The sequence below is a fragment of the Gouania willdenowi genome, chromosome 14 (assembly GCF_900634775.1).
Source record: "Gouania willdenowi chromosome 14, fGouWil2.1, whole genome shotgun sequence".
Taxonomy (NCBI): Eukaryota; Metazoa; Chordata; class Actinopteri; order Blenniiformes; family Gobiesocidae; genus Gouania; species Gouania willdenowi.
The window spans coordinates 15,019,897-15,041,012 of record NC_041057.1 but is presented as its reverse complement, the minus strand read 5'-3'; the positions used below and the strand labels follow the sequence as shown (position 1 = coordinate 15,041,012).

Here is a 21,116-nt window from a genome sequence, read left to right as displayed (position 1 = left end):
CACAAGAGTTAGCTGAAGTTCATTAGATTTATTACACATTGACGAGCATCGTGGGAACATATATATTATAATTAAAAAACAAATAAAAAATAATAAGAGCACAAACAAAAAAAAAAAAGGTTAAAAAAAAACAAGCTGAGCTGATTATGGACCAATTCTGGTTTTTCAAGACATCTTTCCTCCAGAACTTGAACAAACAGAGCTGTGCACGATTGTGCACTCGCACAAGCTACACAACTGTGCACACAAAATTAAGTACAATGTAAACTAAGGACAAATGGGAGCTGCTGAGTCACCATTTCACAGTAAGATATGACAGAGAGGAGGAAAAGAATAAAGTCCTGTAGAGACATGTTCAGGTGTGTTTGTGGAGCAGAGAAGTTAAATAATCAGTGCATTAAAAAAAAAGCAGCAGTGCAGCAGAAAACAGGTTACATAACCATCACAGCGCTGATGAATACATACTGCCTTTGACCTTGAATGCACCAAAACTTTAAAAGATCCATTCACAGAAAATGTTTACCACAGAAACTTTAAAGCTGTCCATCGACTGAGTATTCAGTCTCTAACAACCGATCAGCCTTTAGATTTAGAAGGAATCCTCACTGCTTTTTAAACATGACCGTTACATTCTTTCACCTATTCTGTAACCTGCAAATGCAGAGCTGCCATCTAATGACCTGATGACACTGCAAGTGAATCATGCAGCTTTTAAACAAACCGTTAGTGGTTAAATTAAACTGACATTCAATAAATCCAAATACTCTCTCATATATCTGTAGTGTTTTACAGCTGCTGTGACATCTTTAATGAAAAGTCTTATGTTAGCCACAGAGACACGAGGGTGGGACCATTATCGTCTCACACCATCGACAGAAACTTTTCTCATAACCTAAAATTACCTGCCCAAGCAGAATCTAAAGCAGAAAGAAGAATAAAGACAGCTCAAGAACATATAAAATAACTAAAATGTGCTGCTAACAAACCAACAACACACCTTTATGAAACATCAGAGGCTCCTGAACTCTGCACACATGATGTTAGTCCCGTTTATAAGCTTAGAGATACGCAGGGAGGATAAGCTGATTGTTCAAGTATAACATATTGCACAAAGTTCAATCTATTATTTGTAGGAAGAATAAACAAAAATGATGGCTCTCCAAATCAGGGATTGTGTTAAAGAAAGTTATCCTTATGATTTGCTCGCTTAGCACAAAAACAAAAACAAACAGGCAGCTGGTTGTAACAACCCCATGCAGATTCACAAGCAGGTTCTACTCTACAGATCTGTGGAGCAAAGTGTGTGTGTGTGTGTGTGTGTGTGTGTGTGTGTGTGGTCTTCAGAGGCGCTCTGGGAAAACAATCATCTGTCAGCATGAAGACTGGTGTCATCAGACAGTAGCTGCTCTCCTGGAAAGAGGAAGAGGAGAGATGAGCTTTTTCCACCTCCTCCATTCACAATGTGCGCGCACGCGCACACGCACGCACGCAAAGAGAATGTGACACTAGTTCCCTTGTGTTGTCCGTAGTAATAAATAAAATTGTATTAGAGTAAATGTGGAGAAATGTACTATAAATACCCTAAAAAAGAGAAATCAGCTGGGACCTAATGCAAACACTGCTCCAGAATCATCAACGCGCAATCAACGTCACATCCGGCCGAACATGGCTGCTTCTCACAGATTGTATTTTAAGGTATAAAATGTACAAAAAAAGTATGTTAAATATGTGGGGTTTTTTTGTTTTCAAATAAATGTGCAGAAATTTTCTTTAATAGCAATACATGTAACACATTATATGGTTAATGTATTGCCACTTTTGTTTCCACTACAGATATCCTTAAGGTTTGACTTTTCCTCTTTTAGAGAATTTCTAATATTTTAATTAATCCTCTAAAAGATGACAAAAATAAATACATGAAATATCGAAACATTTAAAATATAACCTGTTGTTTAAAAGAAAGAAAGAAAATAAACATTTCTATTATTTAACTTAAACACGTCATAACATTAACTTCCTTGAAATTCAGCCCTTAAATTAACACATTAAAAAAATAACATTAAAAATCTAAACCTTTCCAACATTTACTCTGTCACCTTATTGGTTTATTTGGTTGTGCATGTGTGTAATGCTCTCACCTGTGCACGGAGGCGTGTGGTTGTCGTAGCGTGAGATGCTGCTCTGCAGAGCCTCGTCCTCGGTGTCGCTGTCACTGCTCGTCGCTGCTACCAGGACTGACTGCTGCTGATCTACAGACAGACAGACAGACAGAGTAGTCAGTCCACAGCACGCACACACACACACACCTCAACAAGATGTTATTCACGGCACCAGGATGAGAAGTTCACCAACATGCAAGACTTCACCGAGCTACTAATGACGGTCACACGTGTAAACAATCGAACAATTGATGACCTGACACTAAGAAGATGAAACATGATCTTGTTTTATTTTCCTCTTCACATTACAAAGCACACACTAATGCATAATTACATTAATCTTTAATAGGAAGGAACTGAAGTTGAATTACAATCGATCTTACATTTAAAATTTTCATTAATCAAGCACTGGCAGTTTATGAACGACAAACCCTTTCAGTCTGGGTTTAAAATACCTAAATACTGAATGTTCGCACAATATTCAAAAGTAATTTTAAATTCCTCTATAAAAGCTTGTCATGTCAAATACTTTATCGACTCATTTTAACTTAAATACGTATTTATTCAACAATTGATTAATTAATTAATGTCATAATTTAATTATATATATCAATTGAAACAATTAATAAATAGATTGATCACAACTAAAGCCATGAATGTTTCAGTCAGATTTTGGACACTTCACTTTGTTTGATTGTGATTTTAAAAAATTGTTTAGCTTATTTTATGGAGAACTGTCTATTATTATGAAATGCCCGTGACACACTTTGTGCTGCAGTGTTTTTGTATTAAATGCATTGCTTAAAATAAACATATAAATAAAAACATGTTGATTGTGATGAGCATCTTAGTAAAATCCTAACCCTGCCAGAAAAGGTGAACAGACCTTCAATGGACAGCAGCTGCATAGAGGGACCATCCTGCAAAGCCTGATGGGAGTTTCCTGAGCTTTCATCATCACAGTCCAGCATGGCCGCTCTGCAGGGATAGAAAACGTCACAGTGATGTAGAACCACATGAAGCGTTCACGTCTTTTTTTTTTTTCTGTGTGAGGAGTTTCTGAGCCTCACCCGAGCATCCTGCTGCAGCTCTTGCTGATGCTCATGTAGCTCGGTCCTACCAAGGAGAAGATCTCATCCCTGGAGCCGGTGGCCCCGAACAGCTGCTGCTCTACGCAGAACGGCTGCTTGGAGGTGGAGGCGTGATCTGATAAAGAGCTGCTGAGAGACAGCAGAGTGCTCTGTGTGCACTCGACTTTCAGCGATCCTGGAGTAGAAGAGGAAACACAATGATCACTGTTTTTATTTAGTTTTCACACCTGTAATTAATCAAACACATTTATCGTATTTGCTGTACATAGTGTCAACCGAAGCTGACAAATACTAACAACTATAACAAAACAAAAAAACATTGACATCTAATGCTTTACCTTTAAAGAAGTGGTAAAGTCACTGAATATACATTTAATTCATTTATTTATTTACTCCTTTCATGAAAATGCAAACCAACATAGATTATTACAACAAATATCACAGTCTAAATTAAACTTTTTCGTGATTGGAAAGAACAGTAAGAAGAATCAAATTCTTATCTTTCAGCACCTTAACTTAATAAATACATAATTAATGACCCCACCAACCTTCCCCCATCAGTCCACACAATTTTCACTATTCTTTAATAACCTAAAAATGACAAATCACATCCTGAGTCAACTTTCTGAAGCATAGTGGAAGATTTTTTGTGGCTTACTGACAATCCCGTCACAGCTCTACTCTGCTATGTTTGCAAAGGTGTGTGTTTGGGACTATGTTGCAGGTGTTGAACTACTGACCCTCTGCTCCTGTGATTCCCTCTTTAGGACAGAGGCTGAGCTCTGCTGCAGGGTCTACTCCTCTCAGCTCTGTCTCCATCTCCTCTGGACTCCTCCTCTTCACCACCATAGAGGCGCTGCTGTCCAGGATCGGGGAGAGAGATTTCCGTGCTGAATCCAAGTTAAAGAAAAAGGTAAAGTTGTATGTCAGGCTCGTGCATGCAGATGCAGAATAAATAAACAGAGTTTTGGTTTTCAGAGGAACATCAAACACCTCACAGTCCTCACCAGGGCGACTGCTTCTGGAACGAGCCACTGCGCCTCTTCCCAGTAAGTCCAGTTCTCCAGGTTTGCGGCACGCCGACAGATCAGAGTCGCCGAGCTGAGACGACATCTCCTCTGCACCGAAGGCTCCTGAGGGGCCAGGCCGGAGCTCTCCAGGGCTTCGGGCCTCCAGCACTTGACTTTTCCCGTCGGACATCTTGCTGCGGACCTCAGCCATCTGAGCCTTGAGGCGGATCAGGACCCCCGAATCTGGAGCGGACCGTCGCACTGCCTGAGGGCGCCGCTCTCTATCTTTTCTTGAGTGCGAATGACCTTAAAAAAAACAAAAGATCCTTCTCTTTATTTGCAAAAAAAGTCAATACTGATATGTGTAAAGTTCATTCTATTTGAACAATATGACAGAAAATATAATTTGCACTCAGAGAAATGATATATATTCATGCTTGTTTAAGTTTAACAGGATGAAATTGGAAAAATGTCTGTAATTTGTGGCTCCTGCTGAGCAGCCAAGAGCTTTTATTCACTGTTTTGGCGAGGCCGGTGAGAGTATTGATTCTGTGTTAGGCTGGAATGATTTGTTGTCAGAGTGCTGAGTGTGTTTACACACCTTGGCTGTGCAGCAGAGACACTGGAGGCCGAGGCTGCAGCGCCCACAGCGACTCGATGCTACTGCGCTCCTTCAGGTCGAGCAGCTGGATCAGGATGACCGGGTCGATCTCCAGCAGGCTGCTGCCGCTGCTGCTCGGCCCCACGGCGCTACCAACAGGAGCTCCGCAGGCGCTGCGAGTAGCAACACCGCGATGTGACAAACGCGTGCTAGAGCTGAATCCACCTGCCGATCCAACACGTTATCGATTATTATATTAACTAACTTCTTCATATTAATTTGTCAGAATCATTACTACTGTATATATCATTGTGTGCAATAAGGTAAATAATTAAATAATTAACCTTTAATCCCATTTAGTTGTGAAGTGTGTCACCTATTACAATGCAACAAAAAGAAAACTTTACTGAAATGCATCAATGACCTTTCACCTTATCAGTCACCTTTGACCCTGTCACAGTTAGATTATTCACTTTTTACCTTGGGCCTCAAAGTCTTAATTTTAACCCATATGTAACTTGTCTATGGTCTACTTGTAATGTGTAATGTCCTGTGATTAATGTATTCTTTGTATAGTGTTTTGTTGAATGTATACTATACTAACCTGCCTTAGGACAACAGATGAAAATTGGCCATTGTGCTGACTCCGGCATATTTACGTTGTTGCTCTATGCTGACATGTTGATGAATATGCATTGTCCTAATTCAAATAAATAAATAAAGGCTTAAAGTTATAACTGGTGTTTTTGGGAAAGTCGACCGGACTAGTTTTCAGTGCGTCATTGTTTTATTTTTTACCTGTTATTTTATTGCACTTTTTCTTTTTAAATGAAGACATTTTCTTACATAGGGCCTAAAATAATTATATCAATAAAATTACTGAAAAGTACAGATACAAAGACTTACATCAAATAGGTGATAATATAAGTAACTGAATAAATAAAAAATATTAATATGTAAAAGAATTAAAGGGGAAAAAATTATAAAATAAAGAATAAGAAATTATTATAAATTTGGGGAGAAAAAAAGAAAAAACAAAGCCTTTATTCGGCCAGGCCTGTTTTCGGTGGCAAAAGAAGTTTTGATTTATTATGTGTTTTGTAAGATAAGGTCATGTTTAATATGAGATATTTTAGTTGCTCCATTCCATCAAGTGTTTTTTGTTTTGTCATTGTTACATCCTTAGTGTATATTTTTGCTTTTGTGGCTCCTCCTCTTGTGTCGATGCTGCTCTAAATTACCTGATTAATACATACATATGCTGGCTAGGGGGCGGAGCCTAAGTAAGGCTGGCCTCTGGGCTCAATTTCTCGTTTTTCCTTTTCTCTGCATGCAAAAGCCATCCCTGAAGAGCAGTGGGCAGCCAAAGTGCGGTGCCTGTGGATCAATTATGTGTTATAGACCCAACGTGGTTGGGATCAGGGTGGGGGGGCAGATGGTGCCTTCCACTAACTCCCACCCACCCGTTTTATTTTTAAGACTTATCAGCAGTGCAGTAGTGTAGAGTAAGCAGATTGACAACAGTCCACAGAGATGTACAGTAATAATCTTAGATAACACCCTGTCTGGGAATGAAATAATTACGGATGCACAGCAGCTAAAGAGCTTCACTAAATGAACTGGATTTAAAAAATAAGTGTTTAGTTTCACGGTGCACACTGGTGCCGTCTCATGTTTGTCTCCATCTATAATCCATCATCATTAGAGAAGTTGATAGTTTGTTTTTATTGAGTTGTACTTCAAACAACCAAACTGGCTGGAAAATACACCTGATGACGTCAAATATTCCATATTGTGTCAGCTGTTTTAAAACTACCTGTTGCACCAGCGAGGTCATCGGGAAGCTCTCCTTCCTCTGTCTCCAGGTTCCCCATGAAATCCACGTCATTTTCCCCTGACCTGTGCACAAGGTGGGTTTAATATTCCGCATCACATCTCATCATCTTACCCTTATAAAGCACTTGTAATGCACTTCAGCCATGTGTCCAACTTCACTCACATGGTTTCCTCGTCTATATCGTTCTCCTCAGTGTTGCTGGTTGCTGTGGAGCTCCCGGATGTGCTGCTGCCATCGAGAGGATTCACCTCCTCCTCTGTCAGACAGTCCACCTCCAGGTCACCGTCTGAGAGATCCTGAAGGACGGACACACACACACTGAGTTCCTATCCAGCTGAGCAGAGATGAGACCAAGGGCCTCATGTACAAAAGGTACGTACACCCAAAAACAAGCGTCTGTCAAAATCCTGATGGAGGAGGGAGGAGGCGGGTTGGCAATTGACGTATTGGTATGATTGTATTAGTAAATGTACTTCATTTATAGAGCGCTTTAATTCTACAGTGTTCTACACTGAGAGTCACATTTACCTGTTACACTTTCCCACAGCCTGTTTTACTCTCTGATCAAAGACAAACATTAAGCCTGATGTGCTCGATCAGAACGACTCTGAAAATTTAGAAAGAAGGGTTGCCCGTTATATTGCTTTGTCCCTGCCACATATTGTTACTCAGGTACATATTTTGCAATTATTATTATTAGTAGTAGGAGTAATTTTCCCTCTCTTCCTTAATCCGCTTCCCACTTCTTAACACTGCACCCACACACAGTCAACTATCAAGCCAACTGTGTTTCTATATTAATTAAATCTTCACCGTTGAATCATCTCCATTATACATGTTGCTGTCGGTTTATTATTTTTAAAAATCTCTTCTTTCCTCTGATACTGGTGGTAAGAGCCGCAGGTTTTTCTGATCACTTTGAGGGGAATCCCGGTGCTGATCTCATTTCAATATAATTTGCATATGTAAATAGGGCGAGCACAGCAAGGCAGCACATGTACGCTCACATCCACGATGATCTGATGTTCAAAGAATAGGAGCCACAAAGATTTATACATCTCAATTTTTATGAGCGTACGCCTGTCTTGCGATTGAGATGTAAGCTTATTTTATGCAAGTCTTTGTACATGAGGCCCCAAGTCAGTGACCTGTCAGCAGTTAAAGCACAATGTGTCCTTACGTTAGAGTCATCGTGCTGCGTCTCTTCCTCGGCTTTCTTGGCGTTGCTCAGAGCAGTGTGGATGTCTTCGTCACTCTTCACCGAGCGTGGATCTCTTTCAGAAGTGGCGCTTCCTACAGTAAGCCTCATATCAGGAGGTGAGGAGCTGCGCGACGTCTGACGGCGAAACAGCTCAATTGCAAGTCTCTGAAATCAGAAAAGAAGCTGCAGTTATACTCATTTTATTGTGTAAAAATGTAGCTTGGTTTACATTTGCTTTCGATAGCCTACAAACACATAGGTGGTGGTACCTCTTTAAGGTTGTTGATCTGCTGGATGTATCCGCTCTGTGCTGACTCCAGCTGGCTGATGTACCAGATCTGGTCTCTGCACTTCTGGAAGAAGGTGGGTGATCGTACCTGGTAGCTGTGAGGCACACAAAGTAAAAACCAAGGCTGTGATGATTAAAAACAATACAAAGCCTGCAGGACTGAGATGATTCAGGTGAATTTAGAAGCCCACCGTAGGACCAGCGTGTCCGTCTGCATGTTCAGATAACCCTCACTGGCCAGAAGGTCCAACCTGAAGAAGCGGTTGTAGCCCCAGCACTCGCCAACCTCAAAGTCGGAGGCAAACTCCCGAATAATGTTCTTGGTGGGGTCGCTGGAAGCCTGATGGACCATTTCTACACGGTACTCATACCTGCACAGAATCAACACGATATTAACTCACACTTGTTACGACATCAGACAGTCCTGATGTAAGACACAAAGGTTTATATTTAATAAGATTGTGATCCAATAATGTCAACAATTATTCGCATTATGCTCTTTCCAGGTAGTTTGAGACATTATAAGATGATCCCACAAGAAACTGTTTTTGGAAGCCCAAACTGTGGATGACTAGCAGTTAGCCTGTTAATTCCTCTGAAGGTCTTGTGTTTCAGAGCAGCAATGTTTCTTAGATTAATCACTTTTGCTTTGCTGCAATTATTCTTTTCACCAAAACAATGTTCATGCATCATTGCATTGTGACGTAAAATTGCAAAGGTACATGCTAAGTTCCAACAATCCATGTGCTGGTTACATTAGCACTAATCAGATCATAAACTAAACTCAAACTCAGCAGATCGAAGCTCTGTTTTTGTGTTTTTGTTAAATTAAAACAAGTTGGTGTCCAATGAGATTGTTTAGGGCTTCATATGCCAACAACGTATGCCAAAGAGGACATTTGGAGTTTTAAGATTATGTTAGTCTACCTGTGGTCTACCACAGGTACTCCCAGTTGTTATTGTGCGTGGTACTGTTACGACACTTGTAATTTGGTGTCTGCTTGAAGTACACATGTGAGCAGATGATTTATTAACTCAAAGTCAAACTACTGCAAGCTCAGACTATTTGGCTTCCTTTCATTAGAATGGCTCCATGAGATAAATGTAATGGTCACTATTAACAGAAGAACATTAGCAACATTGAAGTTACAGCAAACGCTCCCTCTTACTTTGATGTTTCGGGAAGTCCGGTCGACAGTTCCAGGAACACTGACAGATAATTTCCACGCACAACACCATTACCATCCTAAGGAGAAACATTTCAAGAGTTACACTGATTTCACATTGGCAGCTTTGGGATCATTAGAGAGAGAAACCTTCTCAGACTCACAGGGTAGACTTTGAGTCTCCAGCAGAGGCCTGATATCTGCAGAGGAGGACTGTACACCGGGTCGGCCCTTTGCCTTAGGGTGCTGCACACACAAGTCAGTTATAGTTTCACCAAGACATTAAAAATGTTTTATTCATTTTATTACTCATCTAAAGAGGTTATTATGTTTTTGGTGCCTGCACAGGATTTAATTACTTTTACCAAATTGAGTCAAACAGCTCCTTTCGTTTTTATTTAATCATGGCAGTATGATTAAATGAATTCAACCTTTAATAAGAAAAAACTACACATAGTAGGTTTTACAGCTTAATATAATGTTATTTAATAATCCAGGCTGCTCTTTCAGACTTTAACTGCAATAATGCCTCATTACTACTAAGTGATAAGCTAATTAAAAAAAAATTACTTCATCACAGTGTATTTAGCAGCCAACACACAACAGTAACTCAGTATCCATTTTTAGTGGCTTTAACGACTAAAGCATATCGCTTTAACACTAAAAGAGATGATGTAATCATTATTATAATCACAAACTAAGTTATTTCTATTCTACAAGGTCTGATGCCATGCACAAAATAACTGCTACTTCTGTCATGGAATATATATATGGAGTATACTTCTTATCTTATATTATCTAAAGACATATTTATATTTCAGACCCTTCCCTCTTCATAACCATGAAGAATAACTTAATAAACATGAGCTTTGCAGGTGATGTTCCTGCTGCTGAGGTAAGATTTACCTGAAGTTGACCAGAACAAACGTGCTGTAGTCATAAGCAGGAACGAGCTCACTGAAAGCGCACAGAGAGAAAAAAAAAACACAACAGCATATTAGTAATCCAAAACCATAGAATGTGTCATATATAACACAGACCATCAGGGAAAAAATGTGGAAACAAAGCTGATGTAGGGATGATCTAAATGCAGAGCAATTTCTAACTTTGTGGGGCCCAGTTTGCGTAACTAATTGGAGATTCCCCAACCATTGAAGTGCTGAATGACGGGGAAGTGTCACACATTGCGTGACTTTGGCGTCCACTGATTTTGACCTTATTACATGTTAAAAAGCAACTGTTTATGACAGCTGTTTATTCTAAATTATATGAAGTATATTAGGGATAAAGACAGGTACATTCCATTCTCCACAGATGAGGCTGCGGACTTTAGCGGTGAAGTAGGCTCTATGCAGTTTTTGCAGCGTTCCACCTATAGCCAGAAATGCTATTGCCAAGGTTTGATCACACTCAGAGCATCTACTAAACTGCAGCTCTGGTGCTTGTTTCTGACCTGCAGTGGTCAGTGAAACAGGCCCAGGAGACAGTGGGAGAAAAAGTCAAGTCATCTCTTTAAAAAGTGCTCTGTAATGAAAACAAATGTCCTTTTGGAGGTTATTAAAAATGAGTTCAAATACCAAAGGACTGAAGCAGACCATATGCTCTCTCTCTCTTTCAAAGCAGAGGTTTTCTGTACCAAAGCAAAAATGACTTCAGAGATTACTTTATTAACACAAAAACTTGTTTGAGGTGCCGAGATTGCTTCAAGTTAACTGGAAATTTGATCAAACAGCATTTCATACACAAAGCAATTCAATATGCAATGTGCATCAATGTGTTATTGGACACATAACACAGCACAATGCCGATGATGTACAAAGATGCCGATCGTGGGACGGACTTTACCTGGTGAAGTCTGGAGGAACTGGCGTGGTCACGAAGGACTGCATGGGTTTCCTGTGGACCTGCTGGAACATGAGCAGGATCTCTGGGCTTTTGGAGATCAGTTCACTCTTACTGCAGGAGTGCAGCTTTAAAACAGACACAGACAGCAAATAAGAAGCATTTAATCCACTACAATTAATCAGGTTAAAATGCATTGAAATAAAAAATAAAAAAAAAAAACAGTGTGGCTTTATTAGATGACTCGGCTTCCTAAATAGAAAAACTCTGTTCAATGGTCTGTCTTATTAATTAGTGGTATTTCTTAAAATTAAAATATGCATTAATGAACCAATGTCAGGATTGCTTTTTCATGAAGATGTTGGGAGTGTTTCTGTGAGAATCTGTGCCCATTTGTTTTGTAGAGCATTTATGAGGTCAGGACCATCAGGCACTGATGTTGGACGAGAAGTTTATTCCAAAGTGCTGGATGGGGTTGAGGTCCATCTTTTTATGGTTCCGGCTTTGTGCACTGGGGCAGAGTCGTAATTTTGGATTAACAAAGAGACTTTCTCTAACTGTTCCCACAAAGATGGAAGCATAATATTGTCCAAAATGTCTTGGTACGCTGAAGTATAAAGATTTTACTTTATTGAAGATAAGGGGCCCAAAACTTGAAGAACAAGTGTGGCTTGGAATCTGGAAAATTACTAATAACTTTTAATTTTCAGACACATTTCAATGTTTTAAATGCCATATTTCCACTATTTATAAGGATACAGTACACATGCACTTAAATTAAAGCTAATATGTTGTAAATTTCATTTGACTTGGACCAAAAAACCTGTTATAGCATAAACCAAGAAATCAGTTACTCCTGAGGACAAACCCCAGCTTTAAAGATCACCATGGATCTGAATGCACAGCAGCATGCGCTTTTTCACCTTTTCGAGCCGATTGAACTTTTAACGTTACGTAACAACAAGAAGCACTGGAGCTAAACGAATAAAGGCTCCCAACCTGATGCTCCACCTCCTGCAGGAGAGACTCCAACAGCTCCGTCTCCTGGGTCAAGGACGTCTTCTGTCCTGGTGGGAGGAACCAAGGTCTATTTTCAGTCGGCTGTGCTGAATGTCAGCCCTGACGAGGGCTGGTGACTGAGTGTGTGTGGGTGTGCATTTACACGACTGCTGAGTGCCTGCATCCACTCAGTCCAGATGAATATTTCATATATACATTACCACAGCATCTATTAAAAAAGGGGCAAAGCATTGCTTTTCAATTTGGTTGGGTAACGTTTTTACCTTTAGACGCTTTTTAGCGCCGTTAGGACATCCGTTTCCTGCTTGGAAGGAGTTTCCTCTGTTGCCCACACACATCGCCTTACATGTCCACACATAGAATTAAAACTTTGTCTAATCTACATGAAGCTAGACTAAATGCACAATTTTAGATTACTGATATTACTTGTCCGAACTCATTCCTCTGATTTAATGTTTAAAAAAAAAAAAAAAAACTCATTTTGAAGTTCTGATTTTATGCAGACACAAGTTAAGGCTGCTCAGGGATCATATGTTGTCCACCAACCTTTTATTTTTTTTTCCTCAACTCATTCATTTAAATGAACATATTAAGGATCACTGAAAACTGTGCCTTTCCAGTCTGTGCTTTCTCTTTTTATTTCCCCAGTATATATCCTAGTTGATTTAGTCTGTGAACCTTTTTATTTAAAGCATTTATCAATTTAAGTTTTGTTAATTATATTTAATTGCTAATATTTTCTGGATTTCTGTAATTACATGTAATCATAGTTCTGTTTTTATTAATTTGTCCATATAATCAGGTACTGAATAAAACGCAGACAGGAACATTGATTTTAACCGGGACTAATAAAGCTTTACAAACTACTCAAACCCAATGTGTATAATTAAAGTTGTGTGGAGGTGTCCACTTGTGGCTCACAAATCCAGGATCTGCCTGTTTATGCTGTGACAGCAGTGTGTGACATATCCCTACCCATCAGGGTGATGAGCTTGTTCTTCAGTTGGTTGTCCAGGCGAGCGATCATCATCTCCACCGCGTTACGAATTTCTCTGACACGTTCGTCTTTCGCTCCCCTCACTGCCTCCACATTCCTCTCCTGGATCGACAAACACACAAAGAGAGAGACATTGTTACACACACTGACAGAATGTGGCATTTTAACCACTTTCTTCACTGAACCATCAGCACAATACCACCATCTGCTGGTTTCAGGTGGTAATGTGACCCAAAAACACAAAAGGTGTCAAATGTATTTGTTAAATAACAATATGTAATGTGTAGAGATAAAGTGATCAGTGTTTTTTAATTGGTTCAGCTATACAAAAGGAAAGAAGACTCCTCCAACTCAAAAGTGCATGCAATCTTTCTTTTTTTACATGCATTTACAACCAAAACACCCCTAAAGGAAGCCGTCCTCACCACTTCCTGCACCAGGCTGATGAGCTCCATTAGGCGGCGGCGAAGCTTGCCAACTTCTTCCTTGACTTTAGACACATGCTGCTCATAAATCTCCACCAGAGGTTTGAAAGTGTGACCTCCATGCTGGAAGAGAGCAATCCTCCCATAACTCAGATGGTAACACACACACACACTGTATTGATTAGCAGGGAACTGCACTGGTTCAAGTTATATAGACAAGAAGCTTAACGTGACATTGAGTTGAAGGATATTCTTTGGTTGTTACTTTTTACAAATAGAGTAAAAGTTTGAAATCTCACCATGCCTCCCCACAGAGCACACTGGTGGCAGATGCACTTCTTACAGGTCCAACAGAAAACACTCAGCTTCTCATGGTGATTCTCACACCTGTAGAGAAATGTGTGTGAATACCACATTGAACCAACTTATTTTAGCCAGATTTTAGGCTTAGAAATAACATTAAAAAGCACACAAGAGAGGAGTGCAACTTGAATTTAATTCTGATCTTATAGATCCACAGGAACTACCAAGCCAAATTCCTTGTACTGTCCTTAAAACTGTACATGGCTATTAAAAACACTTCTGATTCTGATTTCTATCTTGATGGGTTTTCCCATCTTCTACATTACATACAACTTTTTTCTATATATTTGTGCAAATAAGTAAAAGTACATTCATGTGAGCTTTCTGATTACACATTATCACCTCCTAATAAAATGTTATACCCTGCCTCAGGGAAGGCTGGAGACAGCCACGATATACAACATAATCTTTGCAAGAAAAAACATACATGCATGTCGTAAAAGATGACCAATACAGACGAACAAAAGGCACCATGTTAAGTTATTACTCTGCTTTTTTAAAGTACATAAATATATTAAGAACAACACTTTAGATCCATCAATGGCATTTTGCTGCCATCTGCTGATTAGTTCAGGGCTTTAGTTTTACATGGGCCCCAGTGGAAAGATTAGGAATAACAGTTACATATACTGAATTATTTCTAAGTAATGTGAAAGCTGAAGTTTGTACATTTACCAGTAGGTGGACTGGACCCTGGTGAGCTGTTTATTAATATTAAATACAGAGTTTTAGAGCGGTCTTACTTGTCCTTGTCGTTGTCCTCGTGCTTAGTGAGGCTGCAGAGCTGCAGGGTGTCGAGCTGCTGAGTGACTTCTTCCGCCCAGCGACAGTTCACCAGCTCCCTCAGCTGAAGAGGAGCTCTGAGTGGAAAAGAACATGCACTGAAACCTAAACGCATTCTTTTTTTTTTTTTAAATCACGTTTACATTCAAATGTATGAAACACAAACCAGCACATTCCCAGTGTGTGTCAGTGTCCCTGTGTGTTTTCTTACCGGCAGTGTGGACACTGAGCTCTCTGCTCCGTCAGCCACCGCTGTCACAAAGAAAAGTAACATTAATGTTAAACTTCACGCCTAGTTTACATGCTGACAAATGTTAAAACAACTCAAATTGTCCTATTAGGGCAGCATTAACAACCGATTGGCTTTGATTCATAAATGTCAACAGTTGTCTGATGAGACGGGACTCACTCGTATGCAGCTGAAGCAGCAGAGTTTGGAGCAGTGAGGGCAGAGACGAGCATCCCTCAGCTTCTCCATGCAAATGAAGCAGCGAAACACTTCGGCGATGCTCTGCGTCACAACAGGAGAGAAGCTTGTGTTTAGAGATGACAATAAACATTGTGTTGATATCTGGAAGTGGATGTGTTATATACCTCGACACTTTGTTCATCCATTTCAGCCACGTTGGAAGCTTAAATTGGTAAAGTGATGAATCCAACAGGTTTTTCTACAGAGAGAAGCACTGGTTGGTTAATAGGAGTTTCATAAGCAGGCAGGACAACATTCACACTTTTTAAGCCAAAAGAGGTGTTTTAAATCTCTTTCTGCAACTGTTTTTCTAAGCACGGTTTAGGTCAAGGTTTTGTAGCCTATAAAAAGGTTGATAAAGTTCAATGGGTGCACTTTGTTTAGTTCCATGTAGCAGTGCAGATATAGGCAACTGTAGGCCCGGGGGCCAAATGCGGCCCTCGGTCTAATTTTGTGCGTCCCACAAAGCAACACTGTAATTCATGAAGTTGGAGGTTATATGGAGAACACCATAATACACAAAACTCCAGAAACACAATAAGAAAAAAAGAAATAAGAAAAAAAACAATACAAAAATGTGTCACAAAACACACAAAATGACAACAAAGACACACCAAATAACCACTTAAAAAAACATATACAAAAAAACTTCAAAGACACGAAATTACACAAAATGACAGAAAAAAGCACAAAATGACAACAAGAACAGAAAAAAACATAAAAACACACATAAAGACCTGAAAAACACACAAAGACAATAAAAAAATTCACCATCTTGACAAGAAAATCTACAAACTGAAGTTAAAAAAAAAAAAAAAAAATCATACAAAATGTGTGTTTTCAAGCTTGAATTAATGCTCAAATTGGTCATTCTTCTAAATGCTGACATGAATGTTGATAATGTGGCCCTCGGATCAGACAATCACATTTTTGTGGCCCCCGCTGTGATAGAAGTTGTCCATCTCTGTTTTAGTGTGTTAAAGATGGAGGAAGGAACTACATAATTCTTAAACTAGCTAGGTTATTAATAAATTCACAGTAAAACGTGTCTCTTTAAATCTTATGTGTACAATACAATTGACATTTCACAAACAATAACTTTCAGCACTTTATTGGCTCCAAGTGATATAAAGTCACTGAAAAAAGAATGACATATTTACCCAGTAATAATTACAGCTAATTTAAGGTATTTTGGTATTTAGTCATCAAGTTTAATTTGCTGATAGAGCAATTTGTAAGCAATACTTTTCTCAGATGGTGAATAATGATGTTTCACTTTTGTGCTTTATTTGAAGTTTTTTAGAAAAACCTAGTGGAATAGTCGATAAGGAAATAACAGTGTAGTCAACATGAAACTGTGATTTACTCAACCCATATTTGCCCACTGTGGAACAAATAAAGCTACGTCTTCTTGTTAATGTTAAATGAGATTAAGTTGAAAGATTGGACATTAAAATGGCAATAACAGTTCACTTGTAACTGTAAATATGCACAGGGAAAATCTCTGTACAGTCACACCTTAAAGCAGACAGGAGAGCACGTTGGTTTACATTCACTTTGAACAAAAAACACGTTGACATCGTCAACATGGCTGATAGAGGCACAGAAAAGGCCGTGTATGAGTAGAAACAGACTGATAAACCTAACCGTGTGCATTGAGAGCACCGAGCTGTGACTAACATTTGTCTCCATTATGTTATCACTCACCTCTGCAGCTTCACCGTCACAGCTGACAACACAAGCCAACAGGAACAAACTGCATCTTCCGACCGAGTCTCCGTCAACCTTCCTGCGGGGAAACAAGACTGAAGCACGGCTTAGTCCGGATGAAAAGCCCCCAAAATGGAGACTTTGATCGAAACGGGTTCAATCAGACGATGGTTAGCGGTTGCTATGTTCCCAGAATTAACCAATCCGATTACACCGTTTCATCTCATCTTCTTCGTTCATGTATGAGGTTCGTCCTGGAATGAACAAGGCCTTACTGCCATCTACTGGGTAGTTACAGAACTACAACTAAAGCAATTTCAAGTCCCTCGCTGTGGACCGTGGAATGGGGCGTGGACGAACAAAGGGCGGAGTCGGGGTCAGCTGTTTTGATTGGATTATCCTTCGCTTCCTTAAAACTTTCATGTCCCAGTTTTCTACAAGTTGTTAAAAGAATAAAATATATGGATTTTGCTGGTTTAAAAGACTTATTATTGAAGGGACAGTTGTTTTACTTTGTACTTTTTTTTGTTTTGCTTTTAATCAAGTAAGGGAGCATTTCCAATACTTTCACTTTTACCAGAGTAATTATTTATTCAAAGGATAATTGAAATTAGACAATTTCATGTTCCTGTCATTGAGGAAGCAGCTACCCCCTTATGAAGGATTAAGAAAATAAAGCCCTTCATGTTGTTTTTGTGTAAAAGAGGCGTACTAATACCTATGAGGTGTGCTTCCCCTGGCCTTTGTGAACCCGTCCAAACGAACCTTCTCCCACCAACTCTAGGACGGTGTAGGAGTTCATCTTAACACTTGTTTCCTCTCTCGCAGCCGGAAACCGCACACTGTGGATAAAAAAATTACGTTATTATATTTCATTTCATGGTAAAGTTTACAATTCACAAGGAATAATGAACTTTGTTACGTCCATGTTCAGACAGGGGCCGGGAGAAAAACATTTCTTGTAGCCTAAGCCTGTACCTTACTGAATCACAGATATTCAACAGTTGTTCTGCCATGTTTACACTAACTGAGATAACAATATTACAACATTATTAAAAAAAAGAATAAATAATACATGGGTTCAAAGTGTCAATATTGGAACAATTAGTGTAAATTGGCAAAAATAAGCATGAAATTTGGTGAAAATATGTTAAATGTGACAATAATGGGTCAATGAAGGTGGGACGAGTTTATGAGTGCTGATAATGTCTTGAAAGAGGAAAAATGAGCAGAAAAGGCAATACAAATTGAAGGAGAAGTGGCAGGAATGGGGGTAATGTAGCAAAAATGCATTAAAAGGAGCAAAAATATGGCAATGAAAAGTAATTAAAATAGGTTAAAATATGCTCAGTTTGGTGTAGTTGCAGAAAAAGGGTAAATACGTATAAGCAAAAAAATTCTTAGTTTCTTGAAGGCATCTGGCGACCCCCTCCCAGTGTCCCGTAACCCCAAATGGGGAAAATATAATTCATTGTAACAATGTCAGAGGAGCAGGAGCATATACTGTAGATCAAAGCATCAAGTACCTTTTCAATCAAGGCCTGACACAGGCTGAAATAGCATTATGCCTTGCTATAACAGATAACATACACATTATTGTGCGTACTGTAAAAAGACGGTTAGCAAGGCTTGAGATTTATCGGTGGAGCAATCTAAGTGCACCTGATATAAAATAGAAAGACATTTGCACATTGGGATTCATCAGTTCAATAACTTGCAATAAAAAAGTGGTACAAGCACAATCTACACCTCTATCTACTCACTGTAACACAGAACTGTTCTCTTTCATAACATTCATTTCAAAGTCTCACTATGGGATATATGCCTCCGCGTCATATCTCAGAAGCCCTATCTCATCATGCCAATCCTGATTGGATGGTGAAATGTATTCATCCGCCGAAGGTAGTCCTGCCTACTATAAGTAGAGTGAGCGGAGAATGCAGCACCATTCAAATTCCTCTTCTCACTCAGGAAGCTTCTCGCCTCAGCAGCTGAAACGTCCACAGGTGGACCCTTATTGGATTCCGTTGCCGGACGCTGCTGTTGGTATCCTTTTTTGTCGACCACTCCAAGTCAACCAGTGCTTTTCCCTGCTCCCACACTCGAAACTGCACTGCTTCGATGCCCCCCACGGCCGTCGACAGCCAACCGCTGACACCGATGTCTTCGTCTCGGCTCACTGCGAACGCTCAACGCCACCCCAAGGCTGTAGAGCACCAGACCCTAAGCCCCAGTTGGCGCCTCAGTTCCGACACTGCCGTTGCCGTCCCCAGGTGCTGTATGTCGGCCTTCAGCTAGCTTAGCGGCTAGCAGCCACACGCTAGCACAACCTAGCACAACCCATTCTCCTCTTCCTGCTGCACCCCAGCACAGAAGAGGAGAATGGAGAGAAAAACCCCACACGCCAGTGGAGCTGGAGGCGTGGAGGATTGCCTTTGCAGGTGTGGAAAGAAAATCTTAGCCCTGGAACATGCCCAGCAGGCCCTGGATGCCCCCGGCTCCTGCCTCCACTGCGCCGCCTTTATGGTGAAGAGCCTCGATAGACTGCTGGCGTGCCAAAGCAGCCTGGCAGAGCAGGGACCCCTCCTCCCCCCTCTCAGGGCTGAGCCCGTTGTTGAGGAGAGGATGGAGACGGGAACCTGTGCGAGGCCCTGCTGGGGCTCACAGCCTGATATCGCTTTTGTCCCTCCACCTGGAGAGAAAATTTTGGATTTTGACTGTGGAGACGACAATGACGTGACCTCTGAATTCCTCCATCTTCATCACCCCGGCTCAGGCTGCAAAGCACCCCCCGTCTGTTGCCTCCTCGAATGGAGATGAGAGGAGCATCCCAGTTTCTCTTCTCCCCAGCTCGGACATGCTGGATGTTTGAAGACGTGCTGCTGCCCATCTATCATCCCGTGGCCCGCCGTCGTGACCGAGGTACAGTACCACGACTGTGGCGTACGTCAACCTCCAGGGCGGGTTGCGCTCCCGTCGGTTGCATATGCTGATGCGTAAACTGATCCTGTGGAGCTGCAGTTGTCTCCTCTCATTGAGGGCAATGCACGCCCCGGGGATCCTGAACACAGGCACAAACCTGTTGTCCATGGGCGTGCCGGCACACGGGGAATGAGTGTTACACCCACGAGTTTGGGCAGTGAGCAGTATGCAAGGTTTTGCTCCCTGCGCAGCAGGGATGCTCCCCTTGGCGTAGACGCACTGGCACACAGTTTGGCTGAGTGTGCTGCTTTACGCATTCCCCCTGTTGGGCCAAATACTGATCCTGGTGGCTCCACATTGGCCAGCCATGCACTGGCTAGCGGAGATTTACCGGTTGCTGTGTGCTCGTCCCTGGCAGCTCCTGCTGCGCAGGGACCTGCTGTCACAGGCGAGGGGCATATTTTTCCACCCACACTCAAAGCGCCTGGTGCTGTGGGCTTGGCCCCTGAGTGGCTCAATCTGTCAGCCTTCAGAGAAGTCACATCCCCTTTCAGTGCCTGGTGGGGGTGATTTTGTCATTCCTGCAGGACCTAATTGACAAGCACAAAGCCTTTTCCTCTGTGAAAGTGTGTTCCTTCGTTCGAAATTCCCCTCTCTGAAGGCTGTTTTGTTACTGGCTCTAGCATCAGCTAAGCGGGTCAGTGACATTCATGTGGTCTCGGTCTACCTGTCATGCGCTCAGCTCTTCCCGGGCGATGCAGGGATCTTTCTGAAGCCCAACCCAGCCTTGTGCCGAAGGTGGTGGGCTCATGTTTTCCCATTGACCTTTCGGCCTTTTCTGCCTAATGTGTTATGTCCAGTTCATGCGGTGGGTACTTATATGGACATGGCAAAGAGCCTAATGTGGAGCGATCAGCTGTTCGTCTCATGGGCTAATCCTCGTAAGGGGAAGCCTGTTGCTAAGCAATGCCTGTCACACTGGGTTGTGGAGGCCATTGCTTTGGCTTATACGAGTCAGGGTCTGCGGCCGCCTGAGGGTCTGCGCGCACACTCGACTTGAGGTCTTGCCACATTCTGGGCTTTGTTCAGGGGAGTGTCTGTCTAGGACATCTGTACGGCGGCAAGTTGGACCTCACCCCTCACGTATGTCCACTCTTACATGCTGAACGTTTCTGCCTCGTGCATGGCACGGGCGGTTTTACTGTCCTGATGTGGATAGACTTCTGCCCTG

General features: G+C 41.2%; 1 protein-coding gene across 1 annotated transcript; it reads right to left on the bottom strand.

Moving 5' to 3' along the window:
- Nucleotides 1–52: 52 nt before the first annotated feature.
- trim37 (tripartite motif containing 37) lies at nt 53–17,622 on the bottom strand. Its single transcript, XM_028467074.1, has 25 exons — nt 16,961–17,622; nt 15,379–15,452; nt 15,194–15,295; nt 14,996–15,036; nt 14,745–14,861; nt 13,938–14,025; nt 13,639–13,761; nt 13,192–13,315; nt 12,196–12,263; nt 11,200–11,324; nt 10,261–10,311; nt 9,519–9,600; nt 9,358–9,434; nt 8,380–8,559; nt 8,169–8,283; nt 7,879–8,064; nt 6,861–6,994; nt 6,678–6,760; nt 4,862–5,086; nt 4,258–4,566; nt 3,991–4,140; nt 3,230–3,425; nt 3,046–3,137; nt 2,139–2,249; nt 53–1,410 (listed from the first exon to the last, which is right to left on the bottom strand). The coding sequence occupies exons 2-25, from the start codon at nt 15,397–15,399 to the stop codon at nt 1,364–1,366; spliced, it is 2,847 nt and encodes a 948-aa protein (XP_028322875.1). The 5' UTR covers nt 15,400–15,452; nt 16,961–17,622; the 3' UTR covers nt 53–1,363.
- Between the last annotated feature and the right edge of the window lie 3,494 nt (nt 17,623–21,116).